This window comes from Gavia stellata, chromosome 2, assembly GCF_030936135.1.
Source record: "Gavia stellata isolate bGavSte3 chromosome 2, bGavSte3.hap2, whole genome shotgun sequence".
Taxonomy (NCBI): Eukaryota; Metazoa; Chordata; class Aves; order Gaviiformes; family Gaviidae; genus Gavia; species Gavia stellata.
This window is the reverse complement of record NC_082595.1, coordinates 76,103,220-76,129,241: the sequence shown is the minus strand read 5'-3', so window position 1 is coordinate 76,129,241 and position 26,022 is coordinate 76,103,220. Positions and strand designations below refer to the sequence as shown.

Genomic DNA, 26,022 nt, shown 5'->3' with positions numbered 1-26,022 from the left:
TAAAGGCTGAAATTACCACAGTTGAACAAAAGAGACAGCCTTCTAGAAATGAGGTGGGGAAGTATAACCTTTGCCAACTTGTAAAGAAACAACAGTGTTTAACTTTTATGAACTTACAACTGAAAAAAATATTTTCTCCTTTGTCTTCCTGAGTTTGTGACTTCCCATCCCACGGAAGTGGGACAGCAGAGGAGGAATGTTCTCAGGTTTGTAAGCGTGTCTGGATTGTGGTGGACTTGATCTGAGTATTGGTGGTTTTTTTCTTTCTTTCATGTAGATAAAGAAGAGGCAACAAGATGTGGTGAGGTTTCTGGAAGCCAATCGCATAGAGTTTGAAGAAGTGGATATCACCATGTCAGAGGAGAAAAGACAATGGATGTATAAAAATATTCCTGAGGATAGGCAGCCCGCGCAAGGCAATCCACTGCCACCACAGATATTCAGTGATGATCGATACTGTGGAGTAAGTAGCTGTTACGGTTGTCAACAGATGATATATTAGTATCCCTTGTTGGCCATTTAAAAAGCTGGGACTTGCTGTTGAGCTTTCTCTAGTAGTATCTGAATTAAGGGTGACAGTTTGGGGCAATAGGAGCAGGTGATGATCATACAGTGAAAATTCAGATCATTCATCTGTAAATCCTAAAGTTGTCTTCAGCTGGTAGATTCCCTCCACGAATGTAAGAATTTGTAATGTCACATGCTTCATGTACAACCTGTTGATGGTAAAGTCCCTTGTGAGACTGCTATAAGCTGTGGATTTATGGTTTTCTTGCTACTTCGGTCTAGTCCAAGCATAAAAATTCAGAAGGACGTCTTTAGCACAGTAAATGAGAACACTGACTAGACTGAGTTATATTGTCATTGTAATTAAGCTCCTTCTCTGCTACTGTCATAGTGTAAACTTCATTTATGCCCAGAGAGCCTTTATGCAGTCAGAGTCTCTAGGATAAATGAAAACTATTTGCTGTTTGAACTGTAGATTAGTTTTATTTTTCCCTAAAGCAAAGCAGCTTGAGACTGGTCTTCCTCTGCTGAAAGACTGCTAAGCATGAGAGCCTGTGAATCTGACAACAGATTGATGGGTGGGCTGGTTTCTCTGATGGTGTAAGCTGCAATAACTTCTCCATCCACTAGTGCAAGCTGAAGTGGTAGCCTTTGACAGGTATGTTGAGAATGGCACCATATGAATGTTTTACGCTCCTGCTTAGACAGCATGGTACGCTGCAGCCCTGAGTCTTGGGCACTGTTGTAGTCTGAGAGAATCTTCCCAGAACTTGGACTCACCTTTGAACAAAATGTTGTAAAGAGCATAGCTGGGCTCTCTTTGCCTTGCTGCATCTTTTCATGCTTCAGCTGTGTGACTTGTGCATCCTTTAGGAGGCAGGTTTGAGGTACCTGTTAGAGTGGCTGGTGGGAGAAAGGGAGGTTTGATGTGCCATTTAGGCTGCATCAGGAAGTGATTGGGTAAGGTTTGTCTGTGAATTCAGTAGGAAAATGAAATGGGGAAGGGGGTCTCTGTGGTTATAATAGCTGGACCAGAGTAAACGTGGGTATTGTGTGGATTTCTGACTACAACATGGTGAAGATAACATCTAAGCTGGTTCTAACTTAGTCCCTGTCAGACTCAACAGTGCTGTAACGAAGCTGCTTCTGGCTGATGGATTGTTCAGATCTGCTGAGAACCTGTCAACTGCAGTGTAATTGTTAGCTTAATGTAGGAAGCATATAAGAAGTGATTTAGGATCCTCTGCAACAAACGGATTGGGTATGATGCAGCCGCTAACTGGCTTCTTGAAGTGAGGTATTTAACATACCTCCCATATACTTTGTATTGGCCTTACTTGTTTATCTCAGCAGTATAACTCATATCTTCCTACTTCCAAGTAAGAAATGTCAGTTAAATGTGTCTGGGACGTGGAAAAGATTTTGACCCTGACTTATGGAGCATCACCTAACTTACAAATAATAACATTTACGTTGTTCTGTGTGATTTTAGTTTGCCTGGGAAATGCAATGTTTTAAACTGTTGTTTCTTACCCTTTCAGCTTGTCTTTATAGCATGTTTTAACCTTGTCTTAGAAATTGCTGTTTGGAATTAGCAAGGAAGAAGATGTCATGCAACATGTGAGATGATCTTGTTAATCTGTCTGCTCAGCTGATAGCCATTTTGGTTGAGCAGAGTTAATCCTATTACTAGACCTCACTGTCTGTATGAACATCTTTAAAGAGCAAACATGCTTTGGAAGAAACTGTATTTTCAAGGATGAAGGAAGAAGTATGTGCAGGGTCTCCAACATTCATCAGTTACCCTGCTGCATTAGTTAATGAAGTTCTTAGGTAATAGAGTGGAGGCAAAACACTAGGCAGGAGGCAAAGGAGGTCAGTGGTGGAAAGGGTGTTAAAATATCACAATTAGATGAAGTCAGTAGACATTGCACATCTTATCTCTCTTTGTCATTTCCACAATGAGTGTTTTCATATGTTTATCTTGACATAAATAACTAAAAAAAAGAGAGAGTATTAAATACCTTAAACCAAAAGAATACCCCCCCAGTTTTCTGTTAGTTGAGTTAGTGAAAATTGTAGCGTATCATTCCTGATTTGTGCCCAGGCAATTTCTAATCCAATATGCTCTATTAACAAACACTGTCTGTTTTTCTGCCTACAGTCTCACCAGGAAACTGCCTGTGTACTTATTCTGGCTCATATATTGCTACTGACAATACCGACTGACTGACTTATAATACAAACGGGTCAGATCCATTGCTGTTCCTCTAAATGTATGAGAGCTAGACAAGGCAAAGCAAAATAGGTACACTTTTTATTTTGTTCATGTTATTTCAATAGAGATTCACAACCATATGGTGTATGAACCATGATTCAATGTCATGTTCATAGCCATACTGTTTTTTCCATGATAGTAAAAGCATTAATAGGTTTTTTTTCCTCCCCATTTTCTCTTTAGTAGAAAACCTCAGCAATGTGCACAAAGGGTATTGTCTCAGAATAGCTTTTGCTGGCTAGAACATTACCATTTGAAATAATCACTTTTCAGAATGTAACCGCAATATAGAGGAAGTTTGTCTTCAGTGTTTTCAGTAAGTATCCAAACTGGATTGGTGTCAGGCATTTGAACATGTGATAGCTGGTGTAAGAGGGGAGAAAGGTACAAAAAGATGACCAGTGCTTACTGGTTCACAAAACGTCTTGTACTGCAGGGGGAGAGATCCTTCTGGTACCAACAGACAAACTCCATGTTTTGAAGTGTGAGCAAGACCTTGAAATTTTTCTGAGTCAATGTAATCGCAAATATGATCATCTATCTATCTTGTCCTTTTCTGAGTCTTCTGAGATGCACTCCCCAATTTTTCAGTAATAAGTCCTGCTAATGGATTTTGAAATAAAAGTACTCAGCAAGAACCATTTTTATTTCCTGTGAACAGGGTAAGAGCTGTGAGCACACAAGAACACAAACCATTTTACTGATAATCCAGTGCTATATCATAGCATTGACGCTATGATAATTTACATATTTTTATGACTTTACGATCTGTTGTTTCATCTTAGTAACATTGCTATAACATCTTAAGTGTGTAAGAAGAGAATCTACATTTCAGACAAATCAGACACATGAACCTGCTCTTTTAACTTACAGTAGTGTAAATCTGAAGTTACTACAGTTATCTTGCTCTAGTTAGTGCTATGTAAGAGTGGGGAAATGTTAGCGCCTAGTGCATGGTCCAAGAGGGAACTTGTGTACTTTGCATAAAGAAAAGTAAAGTGGAGATAATTTGGAAAAGATAAAAAAAAAAAGGACAAGTAGAGCCTTAATAGGAGCTGGTGTGTTGGGTTGGGTTTGTTGGGCATTGAAGCCAGTTGTGTCTTGCCCAGTTCCTTGGCTCCAAGGCCTCCAAGGCTCATCCTCAGTTAAATTTAGTGGCTCCTGCTGTAGTACTTTGACATACAGCTATGACATACAACTCAAATCATGGATTATTTTCCCCCAAGGTTAAATCTCCTTGAGGTACACACTGGGTTTCCCCATCCTCCTGCATTACCCATCAAGTGCACCCGGGCCTTTGAGCAAAAGGAACCCCACGAACGGGTTTGCCTTTTCCTGAGGGAGGAGCAATCCACCCTGTCTTTCCCAGCCACTGTCCTCCACAGCAGAGATGCTTTACCCACTTGACTTGTTTGATCATGGTGCATGTTTTGCATTCATGGATAACCTGTTCAGTGGCTTCAATGGTCAGGTCCACCCCTCGATCACAAGCCCATCTATATGTTGCATCTCTTCCTAGGTGTCTTGATGTGTCATGGGCCCACCAAGCTATGAATAGCTCACCCTTATGTTCCCAGTCCAGGTCCACCTTAGCCATTTCAGTTCTGGCAGTCTGGTCGACCTGCTCCTTGTTTCCATATTCTTCGGTGGCACGGCTCTTGGGCATGTGAGTATCTATGTAATGTACTTTTACAATGAGGTTCTCTACATGGGCAGCAATGTCTTGCCACAATGCAGCAGCCCAGATGGGCTTACCTCTGTGCTGCCAGTTAGTCAGCTTCTGTTGCTGTAGCCACCCCCACAGGGCATTTGCTGCCATCCATGAGTTGGTGTAGAGATAGAGTACTGGCCACTTTTCTCTTTCGGCAATGTCTAGGGCCAGCTGGATGGCTTTCAGTTCTACAAACTGACTCAATGTGCCTTTGCCTGTGACACCTTCTCTGACTTGTCTTGTGGGACTCCATGCAGCTGATTTCCACTTCCGATGCTTTCCCGCAATATGACAGGACCCATCAGTAAATAAAGCATATTGTTTTTCATTTTCTGGTAATTTATTATACAGTGGGGCCTCTTTGGCCTGAGTCATGTCCTTGGGCAATGCTTCGAAATGTCTGCCTTCTGGCCAGTCCATGATCCTTTCTTCCTGCTCTCCCTCAGGAGGAGCTTCTATGTCCTTTACTAACTGGGTCAACCTATGCTTCTGTTGTTTCTTCTTGACTGCAGGAACAACTGTTGTAGTTGAGGGTTGGGTTTCTGATTTAGCCACAGTGTCTGTTTGTATGTCCTCAGCTCCAGAGACCCTCTTGTTCCTTTGAGCATAGGCATAGGCCTACCCCAGGCCCCAACACAGTGCTGGAAGTTGTGTCTTTATGGTATATGCAAGGCATCCGTCCTGCGAGTTGTCTGCCAATTCTATGGGATTCCACGTCTGTTCAGGAGTGAAGTCCCAAACAATCGGAGGTGAAAACTGCTCTAGGCACCTTCCCAAATTATCCCACATACCTTGCCACCTGGGGAATTGGTTGTCTCAGGGCACATTCCTGTGTGGCATTCCCAACTGGTTGGTTGACCTTATGAAAAACCAAAATCAGCGTCACTGCACACACTAATACAACCTTCTGGTTACATTGGGAGGTTCAAGAAACTGAAGGGCCATTGCAACAAGGGTCGAAACCTCTGTCCTGGAGGAGAAGAGGAAGATGAAATTCTTCATTTCCTCCACAAAGTGGCTCCTGGAGGAGAAGAAAAGAAAGGTGTAACTGCTAATTGTTTCCACGAGACAGTTCCCAGAGTACTGGGATGGCAGCAGTGCAGGGGCCAAATACCAGATTAGGCTCAAGGCCAATGCTTTTATCATGGCTTTCCCAGGCAAAATGAAAGAAAGTGATAACGTGGCAAACAGCAAAAGCTGAAAACAGCCATTAACAAGCTCTTGAGTTTGATGTACAGGAAGAAAGGGGTCAAGCAACAGGGCAACTGAGGGAAAAAACAAATCAGCATCAAGAATAAGCGAGTCAACGTCGTGACCAGCAACATGAAGTAGCAGCCTGCCAAGTAACAGCTAAACAGGTATAACAGTTGTAAATTCAGTCTAGCACACTCTGATCAAATCTGTCATTATCTTGAACCTTTTTGAGTCCCTGTTCAGGAGCCAAAAAGGACTGTTGTGGGTTGACCCCAGCCAGCAATCACACAGCTGCATGCTCTGCTCCACTCCCCTAGCAGGACAGAGGAGAAAATAGGAAGAGCAAAAGCAAGAGAACTCATGAGCTGAGATAAAGACAGTTTAATAAGTGAAGGAAAGGGGAAAAACCCCAAATTATGCAAAACGCAATCACTCACCATCTCCCAAAAGGAGACCGATGCCTACCTAGTCTCCGAGCAGTGGCTGCCTTGGAAGACAAACAATCCCCAGTTTTTTATGTGGTATGGAACATCCCTTTGGCCAGTTGGGGTCAGCTGTCCCAGCTGTGTCTCCTCCCAACCTCTTGCCCATTCCCAGCCTACTCTGCGGGCAGCAGGGGGGAGCAGAGTGAGAAACAGAGAAGGCCTTCATGCTGTGCAAGCACTGCTTGGCAATAGCCAAAATGGTGGTGTGATATCAAGGCTGTTCTAGTCACATATTCAAAACACAGCACCACAGGTGTTGCTGTGAAGAAAGTTAACTCCATCCCAGCCAGACCCAGTAAAAAAGGGAAGATGAAGACTGTAGTTCATTTTCTGAGTTTTCACTAACTACATCCTTTGCTTTCAAGGTGTCACAAATGAGTAGAATGCACCTCACTCAAAAGAGAGAAGCAGCAATATGTTGTATTGGGGTAATATGGTGTTGTAAAAGTGCGACTTAACAAAGTTCGATGGCAAGGTTCACTCTATTAATTACAACATGGAGGAAACATACAAAGGAAAATTGAGTTATGCTCAAGTTAGAATGATTCACAGAGAGACCGGAGACACAAAGGGTGAGGAAGACCCTCCCATTGAGTCACGAAGTTCAGAGTGGACCCCCTTGCTTTCTAAACTCCTGGTAGAGCTTAGGTGCGTCTAGGTCCAGTCTTAGTCTCAGACTTGGACAACAGTTTATGTCTAAAAGATTATATATGCAAAGTTTATGTAACATTTCATTAGCATCAAATCAGCATGCAATCGAAGTTACCAAGGCAAAATCAAAGTTACCATACTACAAGGTTACGCGCGATATTGGTCACTTACCAAAGATCTGCCGTTGGTAAAAGGTCTCTCTGCCTCGAAGAGCAACCTTGAGAGGTGTCCCAGCTCAAGGGAAGATCACCGCCATGCAGCCACGCTGCCTAGCAGGGAGAGCTCAAAGGCGGCTTACTTAGGCTGTCATATTTACAGGATAAAGTGGTTGGCTTAGTAGTCAAATTACATACCATGGAAAAAGTATGCCTGAGACTCCTTGTACCCACAACTTTCTTTGTTCCTTGATAAATGAGTCTTGGAAAAGCCACCTGCTATTCATGTGTTAATTGCATGATCGGTGTTTCAGGCTCATAAGCATAGATGCTCACTGTGTCACTCTGCTCCTTTGTGGGTTTTCAGAAAACAGATTGAAACTAGAGGAGTTCATGGCCTGGCCACGTCTCAGGCCTTTACCTCTTCCGGAGCCGGCACCAAACCACTGCCGGTCTGGTTAAGGGGTTGAGTGCACCCGTCATACAAGGTTACAGAAATATTTCTAAATGCTCTACCTCCCATTGTGAATTTATTTTACACAGGTAGATAAGTGATTTTGCATGTGACTTCTTCAGATTTTTCTAAAATACTGCTGGTAGGATCCAACATAGTACTAACTATTCAGTATCCTGCAGGTTAAAAACAGTATTTGAAAGAACGAACAAATAATTACTCATCCTTGCTTACTTATTACTTACTGTTACCTTTTTTGCACAGACCATGGAATGTCCAGATAGATGGAGAGATTGCTGCAAATTGGTGCATGAGGCTCAGATTCACAAAGGGACTATAGCATCATGCCAAGCACTGAAATGCCTAAATTTTGGGCACGTGGCTTCTGGAGTGGAATTTGCAGCCCCCAGCTAGGGCTCTACCTTCTTCACATGGTAGGTGAGGAGCCATAGGTACATGTATCCAAACAGGATCTGCAGTAGCCACAACACTGGACATGGAGAGCTCTTAAAGCAACAAGCAAGAAATGCTGGAGAAGTGATGTCTGAAATTAGGCCTGTGCCTCACACCTCCCTCTCTGCTTTCTCTGAAATCTCCACAATTTAATACATAACCCTTGTTAGACTTGAAGTGCCTCCTGGATCTTTCAGAAGATTGGAAATCTCCACTTCCCCATGAAACTGCACTATAATTTTAACCTTGCAAAGCTGCAAGTTAGCACTTTGAAAGAGTGAGACAGTTTTATATGCAGAAATCTGCCACCGATGTGAGATCGCCTGAAATTAAGACCAAGCAAAATTAAAAGGAAATCTGTTTCCAGGTGGGAGTTTGAGCTGAAGGGGAAATATTTACATAGCAGGCTGACTTTTTTTGTTGTTGGTTTTTTTCTTTTTCTTGGAAGCTGCTCTGGTAGTTTAGAGTAAGCCCTGATAGAGTGCTTAGTGGGCACAGCAGTAGAGACAGAGATATGTGATATTTAGTGTCCTTCCCTGAAATGTAATATATGGGTATCAACTGCATCAAAACAGTGAAGGCCGATAGACAAGAAAGAAATAAAATAGGCTGCTGAAAGAGGTGCAGTGTTCTCGAGAAACTATTCAGTGCAAAGGCAATTTCAGTGGCACTGATTTCTTTGCATTATTAAGTATCAGTCTCTTCTGGTTTTTTTTTAAAGATTCTGTGATTCTTTGATTTCTGTTCTTCTCTGAAGGAACTACAGAAAACAAAGGAAATGTTGAAAGATGATTCTGCCAGTGTCCATTTCCTAGAATAAACAAATGGAAGGGGGAAATCCAAATTTGATTTAGTGCTCTGAGGTGTCACCTAATATTGATGTGAGTAAAATGGTCTAAAAGGAAAAACAACCAGCATGTGGTTGTGATGTCCCATGTAAAGTTACAGCTACCTTAAAACATGTCCAGGTTAAAACATGCATGCAGAGCTTCTGGGCAGCATGGTCAATTTATGCCTCTGCCATGATTTCCTGTAAAAGGATGACTACCACAGTTAACTCCCTGACACTTCAGTCCCTCCCTCTCTCAAACTCCTGTCATGGTCTGATTTGATAAAAATCTTAACCAAACAACTTGTAAAATAATATGCTGAGCTGGAAGGTGCACAAAACTGGGAGGTGGCGCCTGTTATCGTCCATAGTACTTACTGATTCTGCCAGTGACTACCTCTGAATATTCCCCTGGCCCAGGTGGGCACTATGCCAGTTTGAGGTCTTCAGTGCTTGGATGGGGGAAGCCCTTCTGCACTTGGACTCCCTGTCTTAGAGGTGAGAGATATCGGTTCTTAGATAGGTGATGTCTGTGTACCCTGTCACAGTTGCTGAATGAATGGCAAACATCACATCAGCCTGAGATTGTCGTGTACTGTCCAAACAATAGAGCTGTAGCTGACGTCTGCTCCCTTTTATTAAAGCCTTTGTTTTTGGAAGCCTACAACAAGAGATTACTGAAATAAGCATCTGGCCCTTAGGAGAGGAGTAACAGGTTGCTTTGTAGAGTCAATTGTATAAGCTCTTTAAAAATCCTGTCCAGAGATCTTATCAGAAGGTTAGCTAATAGAAAACTGTCATGTTTAGACTGTCCTGTGTTGTGCAGACAAGATCTTATTTTTGTGTGTTTATATAATGTTAAAAAAGACTCACACATGCACACACACTCGTTCTCCAAGGAGAGCTGTGCTGAGTAAGAGCTTTCCATTGTAATCCTAATCAGATCAGTAAATGAATGTCATCTGTCCTAGAGAACTGGACTGCCCTTTTCAGGAAGGATGCTAACAGCTCATTCTCTATGGCATACAGTATTAAGTCAGTCAGTAGCAGAGTGCTGATTTAATGCATTTAAGTTATGAGTTCCCCATTATTACTTGTAAGAGCAATTACCTTGCCTCTTTTATAAGAATGAAGGGATCATAATCATATATTAAAAAATCATTGCGAAAGAGAAACAAATTCAAAGAGCATGCCAATAGACTTATCTTTAAGTGCTGTCCAATAATTAGTGCATTTAAAAAAATCTGTATAAAAAGCAGCACAAACTACATTTAGGCAGGTTCCTTGTTTTTCTGCTTCTTGGTGTGGTAAGCAACAAGGATTTGTCTGAGATGTTTAACAGGCTCGCTCTTTCTCTTGTTGCAAACTAAAAGCCAACAGCAACAAAGCCAACTTGCTCTTTTAGAGAAACTTACTGGGAGGAATTTTATTCACAGTTACTGTCTTTGAAACTTCATTAGATATAAAGATCTCCTAATCTCAGTTGCAGTAATGGATGGACAGTGTCTGTATAATTGCTAATTGTAAATGAAATCTACTTTGTGTTAATGTTTTACTTTGATCCAATGCCATCACGCTTGTGTTATGTTCCTTGAAGCACAAATAATTATTTATGCTGATCTGCAGTACTGCCAATTTTCACTTTGGTGTGCAGTAAATAGTTTCTCCCAGCAGTGACAGTGTTTATTTAAACAAGCCTCAGTGTACCTGCTTAACAAAATGCTGAGACAAATTAATCATGGCAGTGTCTGTAACCACATCACTCCAGTGATCTGGTTTCCCAGCACCAGGAATACAACACACTTGAGGCCTCCACATCACAGCTGGGACACAGCTACTGCTGTAGCCAAGTTAAGCTTTGTGAACCTGGCAGTTGCTGTTGAGAGAAGGAGAAGCTACCCTGGAAGTGGTACTCCTTCTAAGGAGGAGAGAATTCCCAAGGACCAACAGTTTTCCTACTCAAGTAAATTGGCATAAAACCCACACGAATGCCAGAATGAAATAAGGCATTTGTATCATAATGAGGAGTTAAATCCAGATTTCTTGAATGCTCGCCCACTATGTCCAAGAGTAAGTTGCTTTTACTTCACTGTAGAATTTGGGCAGTGGATGGCTCTTGGGATTTCTGCATAATCTAGACATTAAGAGAGTTCTCCTGCCTTTGATTAATCTGGTTTTAAAGAGTTGCAAAGCAACCACAGAACCACAGCACCTTTTGGTTTTGGGATAAACTGCAAGGAATCATTTTGAAAACAAAGCTAAGTGTGAGGCTTGGTTTTGGGTTTTTTTTGCCTTTTACCAGCGTACTAAGTGGACAATTTCACTTGACTTTGCTGATTATTTTAAAACTTTGTGTAAGATACAACTTAAGATAACACAAGTAGCCTTAATTGTGTGAGACTGAAGGTCCGTCTAGCCCAGTTTTGTCCCAACAGTGGCCATAAGCATATGCCTAGGAAAGACTACAAGCAAGTCAAGCATATAAAATTCTTCTGTTGAGTATTCTCCCTGTCTCTAGCTATTTTTCTGAAACAAATATAGCTTTAATGTATTTAGTAATTCTTATTATATTTCTTTTTCATGAACTTCAGCCTTCTGGTGAAGCCATGTAACCATTTAGCATGCTTAGTGTGCTTTGGCAATGTGCACCATGAGTCCACTGAGCTCTGCATCTAGTACCAATCATTCTGCCACCACAGTAAGCTTAACAGCCTTCGTTCCGTTACCAGCTGGGGTAGCTTTGCTCCTGAAGACCTTTGCAGCCACAGCCTGTGTCTCTGTACCGGTTCAGAGTCACTCAGCAGGAGCAGGGAAAGCAAAGAAGAGCTTTATGCCATGCAAGGCCAGCAAGATTTTGCTTGTCTCTGTAGGTGAGCTGTTGAAACTTCAGTACAGTTAGTTTTGCTTATTTTCAACAAAGTATTCTGGTGGTAAAGCAGAGGGGCTGTGTCTTGCTCAGACTATTTGGTGATCAAGCTGCCGTTGACTTTAAAGGTGAGGAGCCAGGCCTAAAGCAGTCAGGTGGCTGTTAGCCTGTTAAGAAACCTTTTCTGACTTGAAATAGCTTTTTACTTGCCTTGTTTATAGTCCTGTCACTCCTCTATCCCCTCAAACCATCCTGAGATATATTTTATCTCCTAACCGGCATTTGTCGTTCTCTGTAACGTTTCATACCCTTGTCTTTGTGATTTGTCATCTATATTTTTGTGGCTTTTCAACTTTTCCAAAGGGACTGAATATCTGTGCATCACTGATGATTCATTTTCACGGTCTCTATGCTCCCTTAGTTTTAGTAGCCTTAATCAGCTACTAATGTTGCCAGAATTTTATACATTAATAATGTGTAGTTAGCAGCTCTGGAAAGCACCAAGGATCATAATTTAAAGCAATATGGTCAAAATTATATTTGTGCATATAGTTGCCTTTTGAAGTGGGGCAGTGGGTGGCAGTTTGCCATGCTCGTATATTTTTAGGTTAACAGCTGCTTTCTGAATGCCTCCAGGGCATCAGTGGGAGCTACTTCCTTGCACAGGGACAAGACAGCGCTGCTCAGCTGATCCCAGCAAAACCACAGCACCCGCTGGCTTGGTAGAGCTGCTTGGCATAGTGGCAAGGGGATTGCAGTAACTTGCTGCCGGCAGTGAAGCCTGGTGCAGAAACAGGGAACCACTGCCTTGCCAAAACCAGCGGATGGCGGTGTCCTTCCTCTGTGGGAGGCAGTGTCCCACAGAGTTTTTCCAAGTGGAACCCGATGGCTCGCAAGCAAGTTGGGCTCTTGGCTGTGTATGAAGCTCTCAGCTTCCAGTGAGCTTGGCACCATTTTCCTAATTCAGTCTCTGCATCTACTGCTGGTAGCAGTGGGATGTTCTTTATGTGAGACAAGAATTTTTATGTCCCCAGCCATTGATTTAGTGTCTTTACATGTGGCCCAAATCTGCACAGACTTTCTCTCCTTATAAAGGTAAGGTCAAAGGTGGGACGGTTTTGGAACATCTGTTATCTCACCTGTATTACAGGGAAAGCCAGGGGTGCCCACTTTGAACTCCTACTGCATGCCAAAGCAAAACCAATGAGTCCTTGAGATCATGTTTCTAAAAAATCTCTTAAGAAACTACCATACTAAAGCGATTTCTTTCAACTTTTATAGGACTATTATGCATTTTTATAACTTTTTTTCACATTTTAATATTTTGGGATCGTATGTTTTCATTGCAGAGATTAGTAGGAAATTCTCCTATTTAAAATTTTACTGCTACTTTATCTAAAAGCATGATGCTTCTACCCCCATCCCCCATGAAGGCAAGAAAGTGTCAATAACATTTTAATGTGTTTTGCAATGCAGATATTTAAAAACATTGGGGAGATTGCTTCTGGTGGATAATCTCTTGCGGTTATTAAATATTCTGCTCCTTTTAAAATGAATCAATCCACTGGTTTTTGTGCTCTTTCAAACATACACTTACTCAGTTTAGCTCTTTGTTTAACCTTCACGATTTTTTCAGTAAGTGAATCCAGGTTTGATAATCTGTAAAAATGTAGAAAAATCATACTAAATCAGGCCTGGGTACTTTCTGCAAGTAAAAATTGATAACTAGCACTTGCAGAAAGGTTTTTATGATTAAGTCTTAAATTACTTTACAGAGGTTAAGGTAAACAGATGTTCACAGATATTGGTGGATTAACTGAGTAACAAAGTCATTGTCAGAGCCAGGAATGCAGCCTTATTTCGTATGACATTATTTTCAGGCTGTGAATCCTTCCCTACCCTGTTTTTCTTTCCAATTTATTAATGAAAAGTGAAAAAAACATGGTCTTAGAGCAGTGATGGTTTTAGAGCTAATTGAAGTACTGGCATTAAGACACTTAGGAGAACCGCAGAACTTGAAAATGGTGATGAGAGATGATGACATACCCAAACAAACAGAGAGCCTTCTCTTGGACAAACTGTTGAGACACACAGGTGTCTGGTGGTTCATGAAAACTGCCTGTGTGCTTAGAAGGAAAGGGTGCTCTTGGCGGGAAGTGAAAATGATGTCGCGCTGCTGCAGAAATGCTCGCAATAGCTGCCTGCCCGCACGTTGGCTGCTTGTAGTTTACAGGGCTGTAATGAGCAGCTTAAGGCAATTTAAACCTGCCCTGTTACTAAAGGGGTGCCCTTGTTCTTCTCACTGTGGGTTGTACTCATCCACTGCTCCCCTACCTTCAGCTCCAGAGATAGTGTGACTCACTTGTAGATGAACCCAGTGGAGGAAATTAAGGTTATTTCTCAGTTAGATCAGGCACTGTCTTCACATGTGGTTGCTTGTATAGCTAGTGTCCCTCATGGCTTTTCATCTGCTTCAGCAGAGTCAGGCTGGACCTTTTTCAGGTTTAACAGTGTCCATGCAGTTTTTCAAGTCAAGGGCTTAATCAAACATCCTTCTGCAGAGCTTCAGTTCTACTTACTATTCCTTTAGGTATTCAATGGTTACATTGTCCTCTTTTTATCCATGGCATTGTTGCGGTTGCTTTCAGTACTGTTTCAGCTTATGCCATGGCCTAGTTGTGAGATCTGTCTATTTTATTTGGATTTACTTTCTGGCTATTAATTGTGAATTTACATTAAATCAGAAATTAGTATCAGTTCATCACCTTTAATGATTTTTTAATTGATGTAAATGTGTCTCATTTCCTCTGTTTAATTGTATGTTTAATTTCAAGTTTAGGTAGAACAGACCATACCTAAAATTAACAGTAAGGGAACATAAAACTGTGTCAAATATCTTCATACGTTAGCATTTTAAAAAGTAATGGTGATAGTTCTGTCCTCATAATGACAAGCAGCATTTGTCTGCAAAGTCTGTTTTCCAGTCTGTGATGCTGATCATTGTGGGAGATTCTACCTTCCTTTGCTCCAGAACTTTATTCCTTGAAATGTTTCATTCCTCTGGCGGTGAAAGCAAATAAACTTGACTCTTCCCATAGAGTGAAGTGAGTAGATGGTGTTCACTGGAAATTATGTATCGTGCATAGAGAAAACCACAGAACTTAAAACTAGATAGAATAAATGCGTGTGCTCTCTCTCTCTTCTACTCAGCACTGGTGAGGCCTCACCTTGAATACTGTGTTCAGTTTTGGGCCCCTCACTACAAGAAGGACATTGAGGTGCTGGAGCATGTCCAAAGAAGAGCAACGAAGCTGGTGAAGGGTCTGGAGAGCAAGTCTTATGAGGAGCGGCTGAGGGAACTGGGGTTGTTTAGCCTGGAGAAGAGGAGGCTGAGGGGAGACCTCATCACTCTCTACAACTACCTGAAAGGAGGTTGTAGCAAGGGTGTCCCTCTCTTCTCCCAAGTGACAAGTGATAGGATGAGAGGAAACATCCTCAAGTTGTGCCAGGGGAGGTTTAGATTGGATATTAGGAAAAATGTCTTCACTGAAAGGGTTGTCAGGCGTTGGAACAGGCTGCCCAGGGAGGTGGTTGAGCCACCATCCCTGGAGGTATTTAAAAGATGTGAAGATGTGGTGCTTGGGGACATGGTTTAGTGGTGGACTTGGCAGTATCAGGTTAACGGTTGGACTCAATGATCTCAAGGGTCTTTTCCAACCTAAATGATTCTATGATTCTATATATACATGTGTATGAAAGCTGAAAGGATCAGCAGACATAAAGCTTAGTCCTGGAATACTGACTTATTGCCAGTCTATAGCACAGCAATATGCCATCTTTTAAGATGACAATGACAAAAAGCCATCTTAAGAAGAAGGTTTACTCCTTCCACTTAGGTCAGCTAATACGTCTGAAGCCTGATGACCATCATACACTCCTGCTGGCCTCTGTGTGTCTTTCAGGGCAGATGCTTTTAGTATAGAGGGTTAGGCTGAGAAACTGCCTCTCTGCAGCTATGTTTTTCTCTGGGCTGAGGTTATCTGAATGATTATGCAACTGCAAAGTATCACTTTGTTAGGACAGTTATGTTCACACTGGTATAGCAATATATCATTATGGAAATGCTAGTAAAGCATCTCTATCTAGTGCACCATAAACGTTTTAAGAGAAATTCTGCCCATCTGCAGAATGACTATGGATCTCGTGGGAGGTATATTATCCTTGCAATGGTGACTATGTATTTTATGTCTGAACAATCTTTTATTTTAGGTTGGTGGAGAGAAAAAAAGAGAATGAAGAGAAGTAAAGTCTTCATTTACAAGCACACACTTTTCCTTACAAAGTTATTTCACAAAATACCAACCATCCTTCTGCAAGGATATAATTTGGTATATCATATAATTGGGTCTGACAGGTGGGATGAAGGGCTATTCAGGGATTTACACTGCATTGTGAAGATCCAGAAAAATAATGGGAAGCAGAATGCTTGCCTAGACCATTTTTGCTTCCTGCTTAGGATCTGAGAAGCCAAAATGTAAGCACAAGTGGATATTGGCTAGGCATGAGTAAACTCTGGTTGGCAGATGAAAGAAGGTTCCTAATCTTTGCATATCCTATGACGGCTTTCCAAAAACAGCCAGGTCAGAGGAAGATTTCTGCTTTTCAATTACAGCTTCTTCTGTTTATCTTACATGGTCCCCTGTGATTGTGGGGTGGTTTGTGAGGTTACAGGTTCAAAAGAAGGCAGGAGTGGAAGGAGACAAATGGGCAAAGCAGCTACTGCTGGGGAAAAATTGAGGTCCAGTTTCAGGGGAAGCACCTGAAACTGTAACAATGAGAGATGAGCTCTCCAAAAGTAATGAGATTAGAGGTTAGGAGCCAAAGAAGTGCTAACTTTGGGGGTCAGGTGCATTGGGAATGACTGTTACACAGATGGGAAGCATGTGGAGGCATGGGGACTGCCTGTTACTATTCCATATTTAAAGCATGTGTGTGCACAGTAAGTATTTAAAGAGATTTCTCTTGTTGAATGTTTTCAAGTTAAGCGAAACTACTAATCTTAGATATTAGAGATAATTGCTACGTAGTGATGAGCATATACCTGAAATTTCCTGACATTTACATGTCAGAAGTGGTTAAGTAAGGATTAATATTTCCATTTTGCAGTTAAGTGGAGGAGGAAAAGAGTCTGAACTGGGTGCTGTATTGTTTGCTAGTGGTCATAGAGGAAATCTTTGCCAGACCACTAAGAGAACCTGAAACTTCCTGGCTTCTTGCCATATGCCAAATCCATTCACCAAACTGTGCTTTGTTTTTCTCTTTTTCCCTTGAAAACTGAATACTGTCAGTTCATCTGATGATAGAAGAGTAGCAGGTGTCCAATGCAATAAACAAATCAGTAAAAGCAGTGGTCACACTTTGAGATCAGAACCTGATCTTATGCAGCTGAAACCTAAAAGGAACTTAATCATGATAATGAAGCTTATTTTTTCTCTTTCTATACAACAAGTTTCTTTATGGGAACATTTTATATTTAATTATATGGTTGCCCATGGCTGAGATATGATTGCTGATTTCAAAGGATGCAGTGATGACGAAGTCTGTTCCACCAGAGAAGAAATAAGGAGTTCAGCTGTCTTAGGACTTCTTCTTGGAGGTTTCCATTTTAGGAAGTATTTTGTTTGCTAAAATACAAATTAGAAACCTGGTCAGAAACTTACTTGCATTGTTCGGCACTTAAATACCTTTAAAATATACCCACAACAGATTTCATTTGAATGCAAGTCAATGTTTGTATTTTCCTGTCAAATAAAGTAGTGAAGGTGGTGTAGTTAGAGAATTTATGTGTTTTTCTTTGTCATTGTAGTGGATGATATCATTGCAGTTTAGAATAGTGTTTAGGTTTGCATAGGAGAATATGGGTAAATATCAGTATTTTCCTGAGCATTATTATGTACCACGCTTTAGTCTAATACATGGTGTGGTAAAATCAATCAGGAAAACACAAATACAAATGTTGACTCATCTTTTTTCTCTCTCTCTCTAGGATTATGATGGCTTTTTTGAATCAAAGGAGAGCAACACTGTCTTCTCCTTTCTTGGACTGAAACCTACTTTGGCATCAAAGGTCAGTGTAGTATTGCAGACTTTTCATGGAATTCTTGAAATATGGAGATTGAATTTTCTTTGAACCGAAAGAACTCTTTGTGTTTGAATGCACCACTGCCTTGATCCATACCTTGTCCATATCAAACTCATGCTAATGAGGTAATTGAAACTGTTGCCATGAGAAGCAAAGCATTTTAAATGAAACCAAGCATATACATGGGAGTTAATTTGAGACAGCAGATAAATGAAGTTTAAAGAATACATTCTCCTTCACATTATCAATGTAAATTGAAAGCAACTGACTTAATTATAACAGGAGACGGAACTAGGATCTTAATCACCGGAATATCTGCAGCTTATGTCATGAAACATCATCTCACTGGGCCAGCCTGGCATAATGGCTCAACCAGGACAGCATTTATTTATTAGGTATTAATTTTTATTTTTTTTAATGCTGAAATGCTGGAGGAGTCAGGAGTTACAGCAACTTTTTTGGATAAGAATAAAGTTTTAACAAATACATAAATGCAGGTCAGAACACAAAGCCAGTTAACAACTTTCTGTTGAGGGCAGTATGATAGGGGAGATTTTATTACCATATGGAAACCTGGGCACTTGTTCAAAGAGACTGTGTGGTGCACTTTCAGGCAGTAGATCAGGACACACAGGAGAGGATTTTTTTTCCCTTGGCCCTTGTAGATACAGCTCTGTTTGGTAGTAGTACTGTTTCAGGCTATAGAGTTCCTCTTCTGCCAGGGATTCATTTATTTCTGGACCCCATGAGGGAGAGGAGTAGGAGGGAACCTCAGCAGAAAACCACAAAAGCAGGTTATTTTGGCAGCCTTGCTTCAAGCTTCATAGCTTGAAGAACTAGTCCTAGGAAAAAGATGATGTCCTACTGCAATCAGAAGTAGCAGCTTCTATGCAGCTCTGTTCTTGGGAAATAACCTGTTGTAGGCCTGGAGGAGTGTCTCTGTAAACTTGGCCAGGTCACTGCTTCAGTCTGGTAGTACTTCAGAATGATGCATCCTCCGCTGCTGTGTGGACCAGGGTTAGGGGCACCTTATATGCAAAGGTCACAGACACAGAGGACGAGAATTTATTCATAGCATTAATAATCTTTTTTTTCTTTTCTTTTAAATAGGAGTCAGAACCCTAGAAAGCCTATCTGAAGTATCGACAAGCACATCTCCTGGATGAATGACCCCGTTCTTCAGCACACAACAGCTTCCCTAATGGATCACTGTGATAGAGCAAACACACATCATCAGTAATCTGCTTGCCATGAGACGGTGCTCTCCAACAATGTGGAGTTAATAACATGTATATGAAAGAGGATTAAGGCCGGGCTACTCATCTTCCTTTTTAAAAATACTCACTGTTGATGTTTCACTTTTGTCTTTGGATTGCTTTTGCAACTGGCACTGATATTTCTTCTAACAGACACATATGTTTGAGAATAAGGAGAGGAAGTGTAGGGCTTCTGTTGTTCATGGATATGTAGTCAGATTCCTTCCCTTTTTTAATTCTGAAATTAGCTCATCATGATAGTTAAAGTATTGGTGGTTATTAGAATGTTTGTACTGGCTATGATGCAGAAGGTAAAAATCATCAATCTTAAGATCTCAGTCTAAGCCAATAACTGCCGTATTTTTGCTCTACATTTATTTATTGTGATGTTTGTACTAGATCATGTTTATTGTAAGAGACATGGGCTGCTAACCTTGTTCATGAAAACTTGATTTGTCTAATGATGCACATTGCAACTGGCTGTTTAAAAACAGTGGTTATCATGGAGGAGGTGCCAAAGTGAAATATTTTGACATGGTTCCTGTTGCACGTGCAGGTGAAATGTGCAGGAAAACACTTGGTGGAAAATACTGGGTAGTTCAGAAGAAGAGGTCTCATAGCTAATGATAAGTTATCTCTTAACTAAGAAAGACTTAACACGCAAAGTTGGAGCTCTATAGTTGGACTATCTTAAAATGACATTTTGCCAAAACCTTGAGTTTACCTTCAATAACACACAGCTCCACCATTAGCCACAGGAGAGCCAGGGGGATATTTTGAGAGCCAGGACTCAGTCCCATGGATATTTAAACACTCTACCATGGTCCAAGAGCACACCTAACTCGCCCAGCTGTTGTCCTGGTTAGATCCCTAGGTGTGGAAATGTGGAGGTGCCTCAAAGACAGTGAGAAAGCTGAGTGTGTGCTTTGCTGGATGAGGCCACAATGGTCAGCTCAGATGAGGAACAGGAGCCAAGTAAAGGAAGTGGAGTTGTTCCAGTGGGACTGCATTGATGCACATAGCAGAACTTAGGCCTGTGACTTGCCAATAACCATTACAAAATGCATTCTAGACAGAAGTGAAATTGCATTATGCATTTTGAATCAAGTCTGGCTATGAAAATAACAGCTATGCTGTAATGTAGTTTTTACTCAAGTGATTTCATAATGACAGGGTAGTGCCATTCCAATAAATGTCCTTATGTCTTTGGGTAAATGAAAGACAACATTATGTGGGAAACCTTCTTTGCAATCACAGTGTCACTCAGACTGTGTGGCTTGAAGGAAGCCAAACTTCTAAAAAGAGTCAGAAAGCTGCACTGCCTGTGCAACAAATCACATGTTCTGTTAAATTCAATAACCATGGCATCTGAGACATGTTAGTTGGAAGGGACAATTGGAGGTCATCTGGTCCAGCACTGTCAAAATAGGGGCTAACACCAACACTAGCTTGGATCAGATATGGGTTTGTCTAGCTGAGTGTTAAAAATATCCAAAGACGAAGATCTCATAACCCTCTAGGTAACTTGTGCCAGTGCTGCAGTACTCTCCTAGTGAAAACTTTCTTTTAATGTCCAGCCTCAACTCCCAGGCTGTAATTTGTGGCTGTTGCCTTTGCTATGTTTTCTGGCACTCACGGGAAGAGATTGGCACCATCCTTTTTGTAACTGCCCTCAAGATAGTTGTAGGCTACCGTTGGATCACCTCTTAGTCGCCTTCTTACCAGACTAAACAAACGTGGCTTCCTCAACCTCTCTTCACAGGCTGTGTGCTTTAGACCCCTGGCTGCTTTGCTTTGGTGGAGGGCTACTCTTTCCAGTTTGTTCACATCCCTCTTGAACTGGGAGAAGGTCCCAAAACAGTACTTCAGATGTGGCCTCACTGGTGCTGAGTAGAGGGGGATAGTAATAACTTCACTCAGTCTGCAGGCCACACTTCTGAAATAGCACACTGCATGCTTTCCCCTGTTTGCAGTGAGTACATTGCTGGCTTATGATCAACCTGGCATTCACTAAAATCCCCAGGTCCCTTCAGCAGGGCTACTACTCTGTCAGTTGGTTTCCAGCCCATACTGATGCTTTGCCACCCCCAAGGGCAGAACTTTATACTTGTCCTTATCAAACTTCAGTCTTCAAGGTTATTGAGATGCCACCGGACTGAAGCTCTGCCAGCTGTTACCAACCACTGAACCAGGTTCAGGTGTCGTTCACAGATTTGCTGAGGGTGCACGCTAGGTCATCATCTAAGTCCCTGCTGAAGATGCTGAACAATAGGAGAACTGTAGCCTCTCAGATTTTGGACTATGGCTTACTCATGACTACAGAGGTATGACATGAACAATGTTCATGACTACCAGTTGCTGGAGTAAAGAACAGGTTACGTCCCTGTTCATGTTGTCTCAGCTACAAACTGCTTACAGCTGTTTGGCTTTTCCCTCTAGTACTAAGGCAAGAAAGCTTTAAAAAAGGAAATGTTAAAGGAGTTTCTCTTTGGATCCTCTGGTGCCTCCTCAACTCAGTGAAGGGGCTAGATGGAGCAAGAGCACACACAGATTTCAAGTCCATGGTTGTATTTACTGGTCAAAATCTTAGCTACAGCACCTTCGCTAGAGGAATCCTGAATGAGAGCTGATAACATGGATGTACGTATATGTATGTGCATTTTTAAGAATTATGTTGTCTGTGGTAAGTTATTGTGACATTCTTGTCACCAATCCTGTATTTTCATGAGACTTGAACCACACTGTAGGAAGGGAATGTGACATGAGGTGGAGCTATACGTTGTTAGCTTCACCAAGTTCAATATAACTATTCCTAAAAAAAAAGTTCAAGAAAAATATTTAACTTTGCAAATGAATACATATATAAATTTACATAATTACACAGTTGATTACAGAGAAGCCATCCTGGATTTATCATGTACTTGATATGTTGTAAACTTAGAACTGCCTGAAGTCCCAGATTTGAAAAACTTACCTAAGTGTGTAAGTATATACACATGAGTAATCTTGGGCGAAATCCCAGGCTTACTGATGCGAAAGGCAAAACCACACTGATTTCTCCAGGGATGAAGTTAATTTCACAAAACTCTTGAATTTTGATAGTTGTAGAATAGAAGCCTCCCGTTTAGTGGAGAGGTAGTCCTGTTACAGCTGTTAGGTAAACCTAGCTTATTTCGAGCACGCATGTGAGCATAATCAGTTGTACGGAGGACAACACTAGCTCCAAAGATATCCTGCTTGCTTGCATGGATTGGCAGTGTAAGTCCCTTAGAATATGTGCTTTTGAATTATAAGTGGCTAGTTTTAAAAAAAAAGTATATATGTTGCTTGAATGTGAATTTGGTCTGTTGTGTGACAGCCTTATTTTTGTAATTAAAGCAAGTAGAGTTCTAGTTTGTTACAAAAGATGATCTGGAATTTTTTAAACCAGTTTTGTAATAATGAAATGTAACTATCAGGTAACTGAAAAGGTCTGTGGAAACTAGAGCCATTTATTGAAAGAAATAGCAAATTCTTAATTCTATTTAAAATACTTGCATATAAAGGTATGCTTGAGAGCCAAATGATCCCAATTTTTAGCTAATACATGTAACTACCCCACTTTTTAAAAGGGAGAGCAGTGTGAATTAAACTGTAAATCTTTGTACCTAGCTAAAGTTGCTGTGTGGGCTAACATGCACACACACATTCACTGTATCAGTGGCTTTGATAGAGGTGTTTTTGTTTGTGCCACACACATTACTGGATAGTGCCTTGCCAGAAAGAGGACTGTTTCTGTAGGGTCTTCTTAGATGTGCTTAAACTTTGAACTGAGAAAGGGGTAGTTTCTATATTGCTATTTTTTTAATAATGCAGTAAATTGATTTTGAGGCCTGAGTCAAAAGACGCATGCTTTGTAAGGTTGAAACTGTTTTTGATGAGTCTTCTGAACTCCTGATTTTTCTCAGTGTGGCTTTCTCTTTTTTTTTTCCTTTTTGTTGACTGTCTAGAACCAAACCTTCCGAGGGAGGTGGACCTGGAGTAAAGCCCCTGAATCTGTGTTTACACTTTAAAATAACTATCTATCTGATCCAAGTGTTGAGCAGCCCAAGTGCTATCACTGAAATGAAGAGGAGCTACCAAGCTCTCAGGGGATTTCTTGGTTGTCCCTCCCTGCCCTGTCCCACTACCAGGCCATTTATTTAGGGAGTCCAATTCTGGGAATAACATGATTCAGAAGTAGGACCCTGAGATTTTAGGCAGTGCCTTGTGGCACTTCAGAGGGGAGTACAAGAGTGGGGTCATCACCAGGAAAGTGCCAAATCCCATTAGTGTTCAGTGACTTGTCCGCTGATTTCACTAGATCTTGGTGCGAGCAGTGGGAGGAGGAGGGAACCCCACGTGTTCACCCTGCACAGAGAGCGGAAGACGCAGTGCAGAATGGCCCACGGATTGTTGGTGGCACCCTGAGCAGTGGCCCTCGCAGTGGCCCTTGGCTGGCAGTGCCATGCATGAAACCACACAGCACTGCTCTTCACGGGACTCCACCTGCATCATGGCCTATCCTTCACCCTCTTGCTCCCTAAGGAATTTGGGAGGGGAAATGGAGAATAGCTTCTTGAGAGCAGTCCTTCAGCCAGGCCAGATCTGGCTTACTCCCTTCTTCCTATTCTTTACCTCTTCCTAATGTGCTTCGTCCTGTCCCGCGTAGACCTACCCGCGTGCAAAGCTTCCACTCCCGACCATTTGTAACATCCCTGTGAGGTCACAAACGCAGAGCTGGTGTTCACTATCACGGCGTCAGTGTTTCGTAACTCGGTGGGGGAGGGAGCACATTGCATCCTAGGCCATATACACGTGGAGTTTTAAATTATGTAGGAAAATCGTGTTCATCTAATAAAAAATGTAATTCAAAAAGACATTTGAACTGTGTTGTATGTGCCAAAGAAAACAATGAAAAAAGAGGAGTCTTGACCCTTGCTGCAGCTCCCTCTGGTGACAGCCAGGTGCTGTGGCTCGGGCAGCCGCCGCTCTCCGCCTGGGTGGGTGAGCCTGATTCTGTAAGATGCTAAGCACCTCTGGTGTCTGTTGACTCAGTGGGAATTGCAGTGTGCAGAATACCTGCCGGGTTGGGGTCTAGGTCCTCCCCGGATGAATAGTAGTAAAGAAAAAGAAAAGGATGATTTCTTGTCTTCCATTTTTGCGCTTGGGTTAGTTGATAAATACCACGGAAATCAAGGACAGATCCTTTGGAGCAGTTTGGGCAGTGGGGCCAGGAAGTTTTCTCTCACTGAAGTTCTGCTCCTAGGGCTAAAATCTTCAGGAGCGCTGCTTTTTCTTGTCTGAGGAATGTGTGAGCTCCTGGTTTGCCTATCCGCTTTGCCAATCCATATTTAAATATGTTTTACACAGCTAAGTGACTGACCAAAGGTCCAGGTTTGCATCATTGCAGTCTTCCCTTGATTCTCAATCTAGAATGTAGTTTTTAATACCTTATTGTTCCTGTCTGAAACTTGCCCATTATCTCCAGTGTGAACACCGCTATGAAAAGTCTACCCATTTATGGCTGCTTCTGCACCCTGGAGCGAGGTTCTGTGCCACCTGCTCTAAGACAGGTCAAGTAGAAGAGGTACGGATAGAGAAGGCAAGCCTGAAATGCCTGAAATGAGATCCTCAGCTGATGCAGGATCAGTAGCACCTCTCTGAAGTGAGCGGAGCTGTAGCAGCTCAGCTGTAGTGTCATGGTGGATAGAAGCAGACAGATTTTGCTGCAGGGGTGGGCGGAAACTTCTTGATTTCCAGAGAGGAAGATTAAGAGATGTTCTGTATGCCTTTGCTCGTGTAGCATCGCTGCCTGCTCTCTGTGTGTAAACCCATGGCACTGCCATTCCTCCTACACGGCTGTCAGAGAATACACTGAGGGTAGTCAGCGGGCAGAGGTCACACAATGCGGGATGTTTTGCCACTAGCTGTCATCTTCCCATGTGTCCCCAGCTCTGCGTGTACTCTCTGTGCCAGTGGGCGAAAGTACTTAAAAGCCATCTCTGTGTTTGCACACATGCATGCATGTGTGTGTCTGTCAGTCTGTCTACATCTCCTCGTACCTACCCCAGAGGAGTCCATCTGGGCTGTGGGAAGGTTCACCTGCACTGGCGTATTCACTTGATTTGCTTTTAGGTGCCAGAAGGACTTTCCGTTTCATTCCATAGACTTACCGAGCTGTCACTAAAGGTGCCTTCATGCTCTTGTCTGAAGTAACCTCTCTCAGGCTGCATGGTACAACACAGGCAAATGTGGTTCTGGGTGCAAGTCCTCCATACATTGATTACTTTAAGGGTGACCATTACACATAATTCAGTCCCCTGATGAATCTGGGAAACGTTAGAAAATTAGAGGATTAAGGAACTAGCACCCTAAAGAAAAGGTCAGCTGCAGCGTCAAAAAAATCTGTTTAGAAGGCAAGAAAGAAATTGTCAGATTCTGATATGGAAAAAGGGAGTTCAGAAGCAGAGTCCTTATGAAAGGTGTGCCAATCCCTAGTTGCTTGGTTGCCCCATCCAGTTTAGCTGTCCACAGTACATACATTTACGTTTGGGAGAGGTACCTCACACTCTCCAGTGAAAGCACACACTTCTGGACATGACTCATTTCATCCCAGGGCAACATTCAGAAGTCAAATGATTTGTGTCTTAAAAATAATGCAACCTCTCCCCTCTAGAGGAGCTCAGATGCAAAACCAACAGCATAGTAGGGGGAATTCCTTCCTTAGTGTCTGGGGAAGCAGGCAGACCCTGAACACCCCATCCCTCTCCCCGCACTCCAGGATGTCCCCAATGGGGTCACCCTGTAAGGGAGAGAGCCCTTACATGGTGCTACTGCCGTCCTCAGAAGACACCTCACATCATGCAGCAGCCCTGCATCCACCTGGGGATGCTTCCTGCTCCCTGCTGCTTGAGAGAGGAGGTATTTTTCACGTAACGGGAATAAAGGGCACACTGATTCGGCGCCTCTCAAGTCACAAAGATCGTATGCCTCTTCCAGGTCCAGGTGCTATCTCCCATA

At 42.1% G+C, this 26,022-nt stretch overlaps 1 protein-coding gene across 1 annotated transcript; it reads left to right on the top strand.

The window, feature by feature from the left end:
• Nucleotides 1-271: 271 nt before the first annotated feature.
• On the top strand, nucleotides 272-18,850 carry SH3BGRL2 (SH3 domain binding glutamate rich protein like 2). The gene is given in 3 exon segments (XM_059835723.1): nucleotides 272-463; nucleotides 17,630-17,710; nucleotides 18,836-18,850. Coding segments are annotated over 3 exon segments (288 nt in total).
• Nucleotides 18,851-26,022: the final 7,172 nt, after the last annotated feature.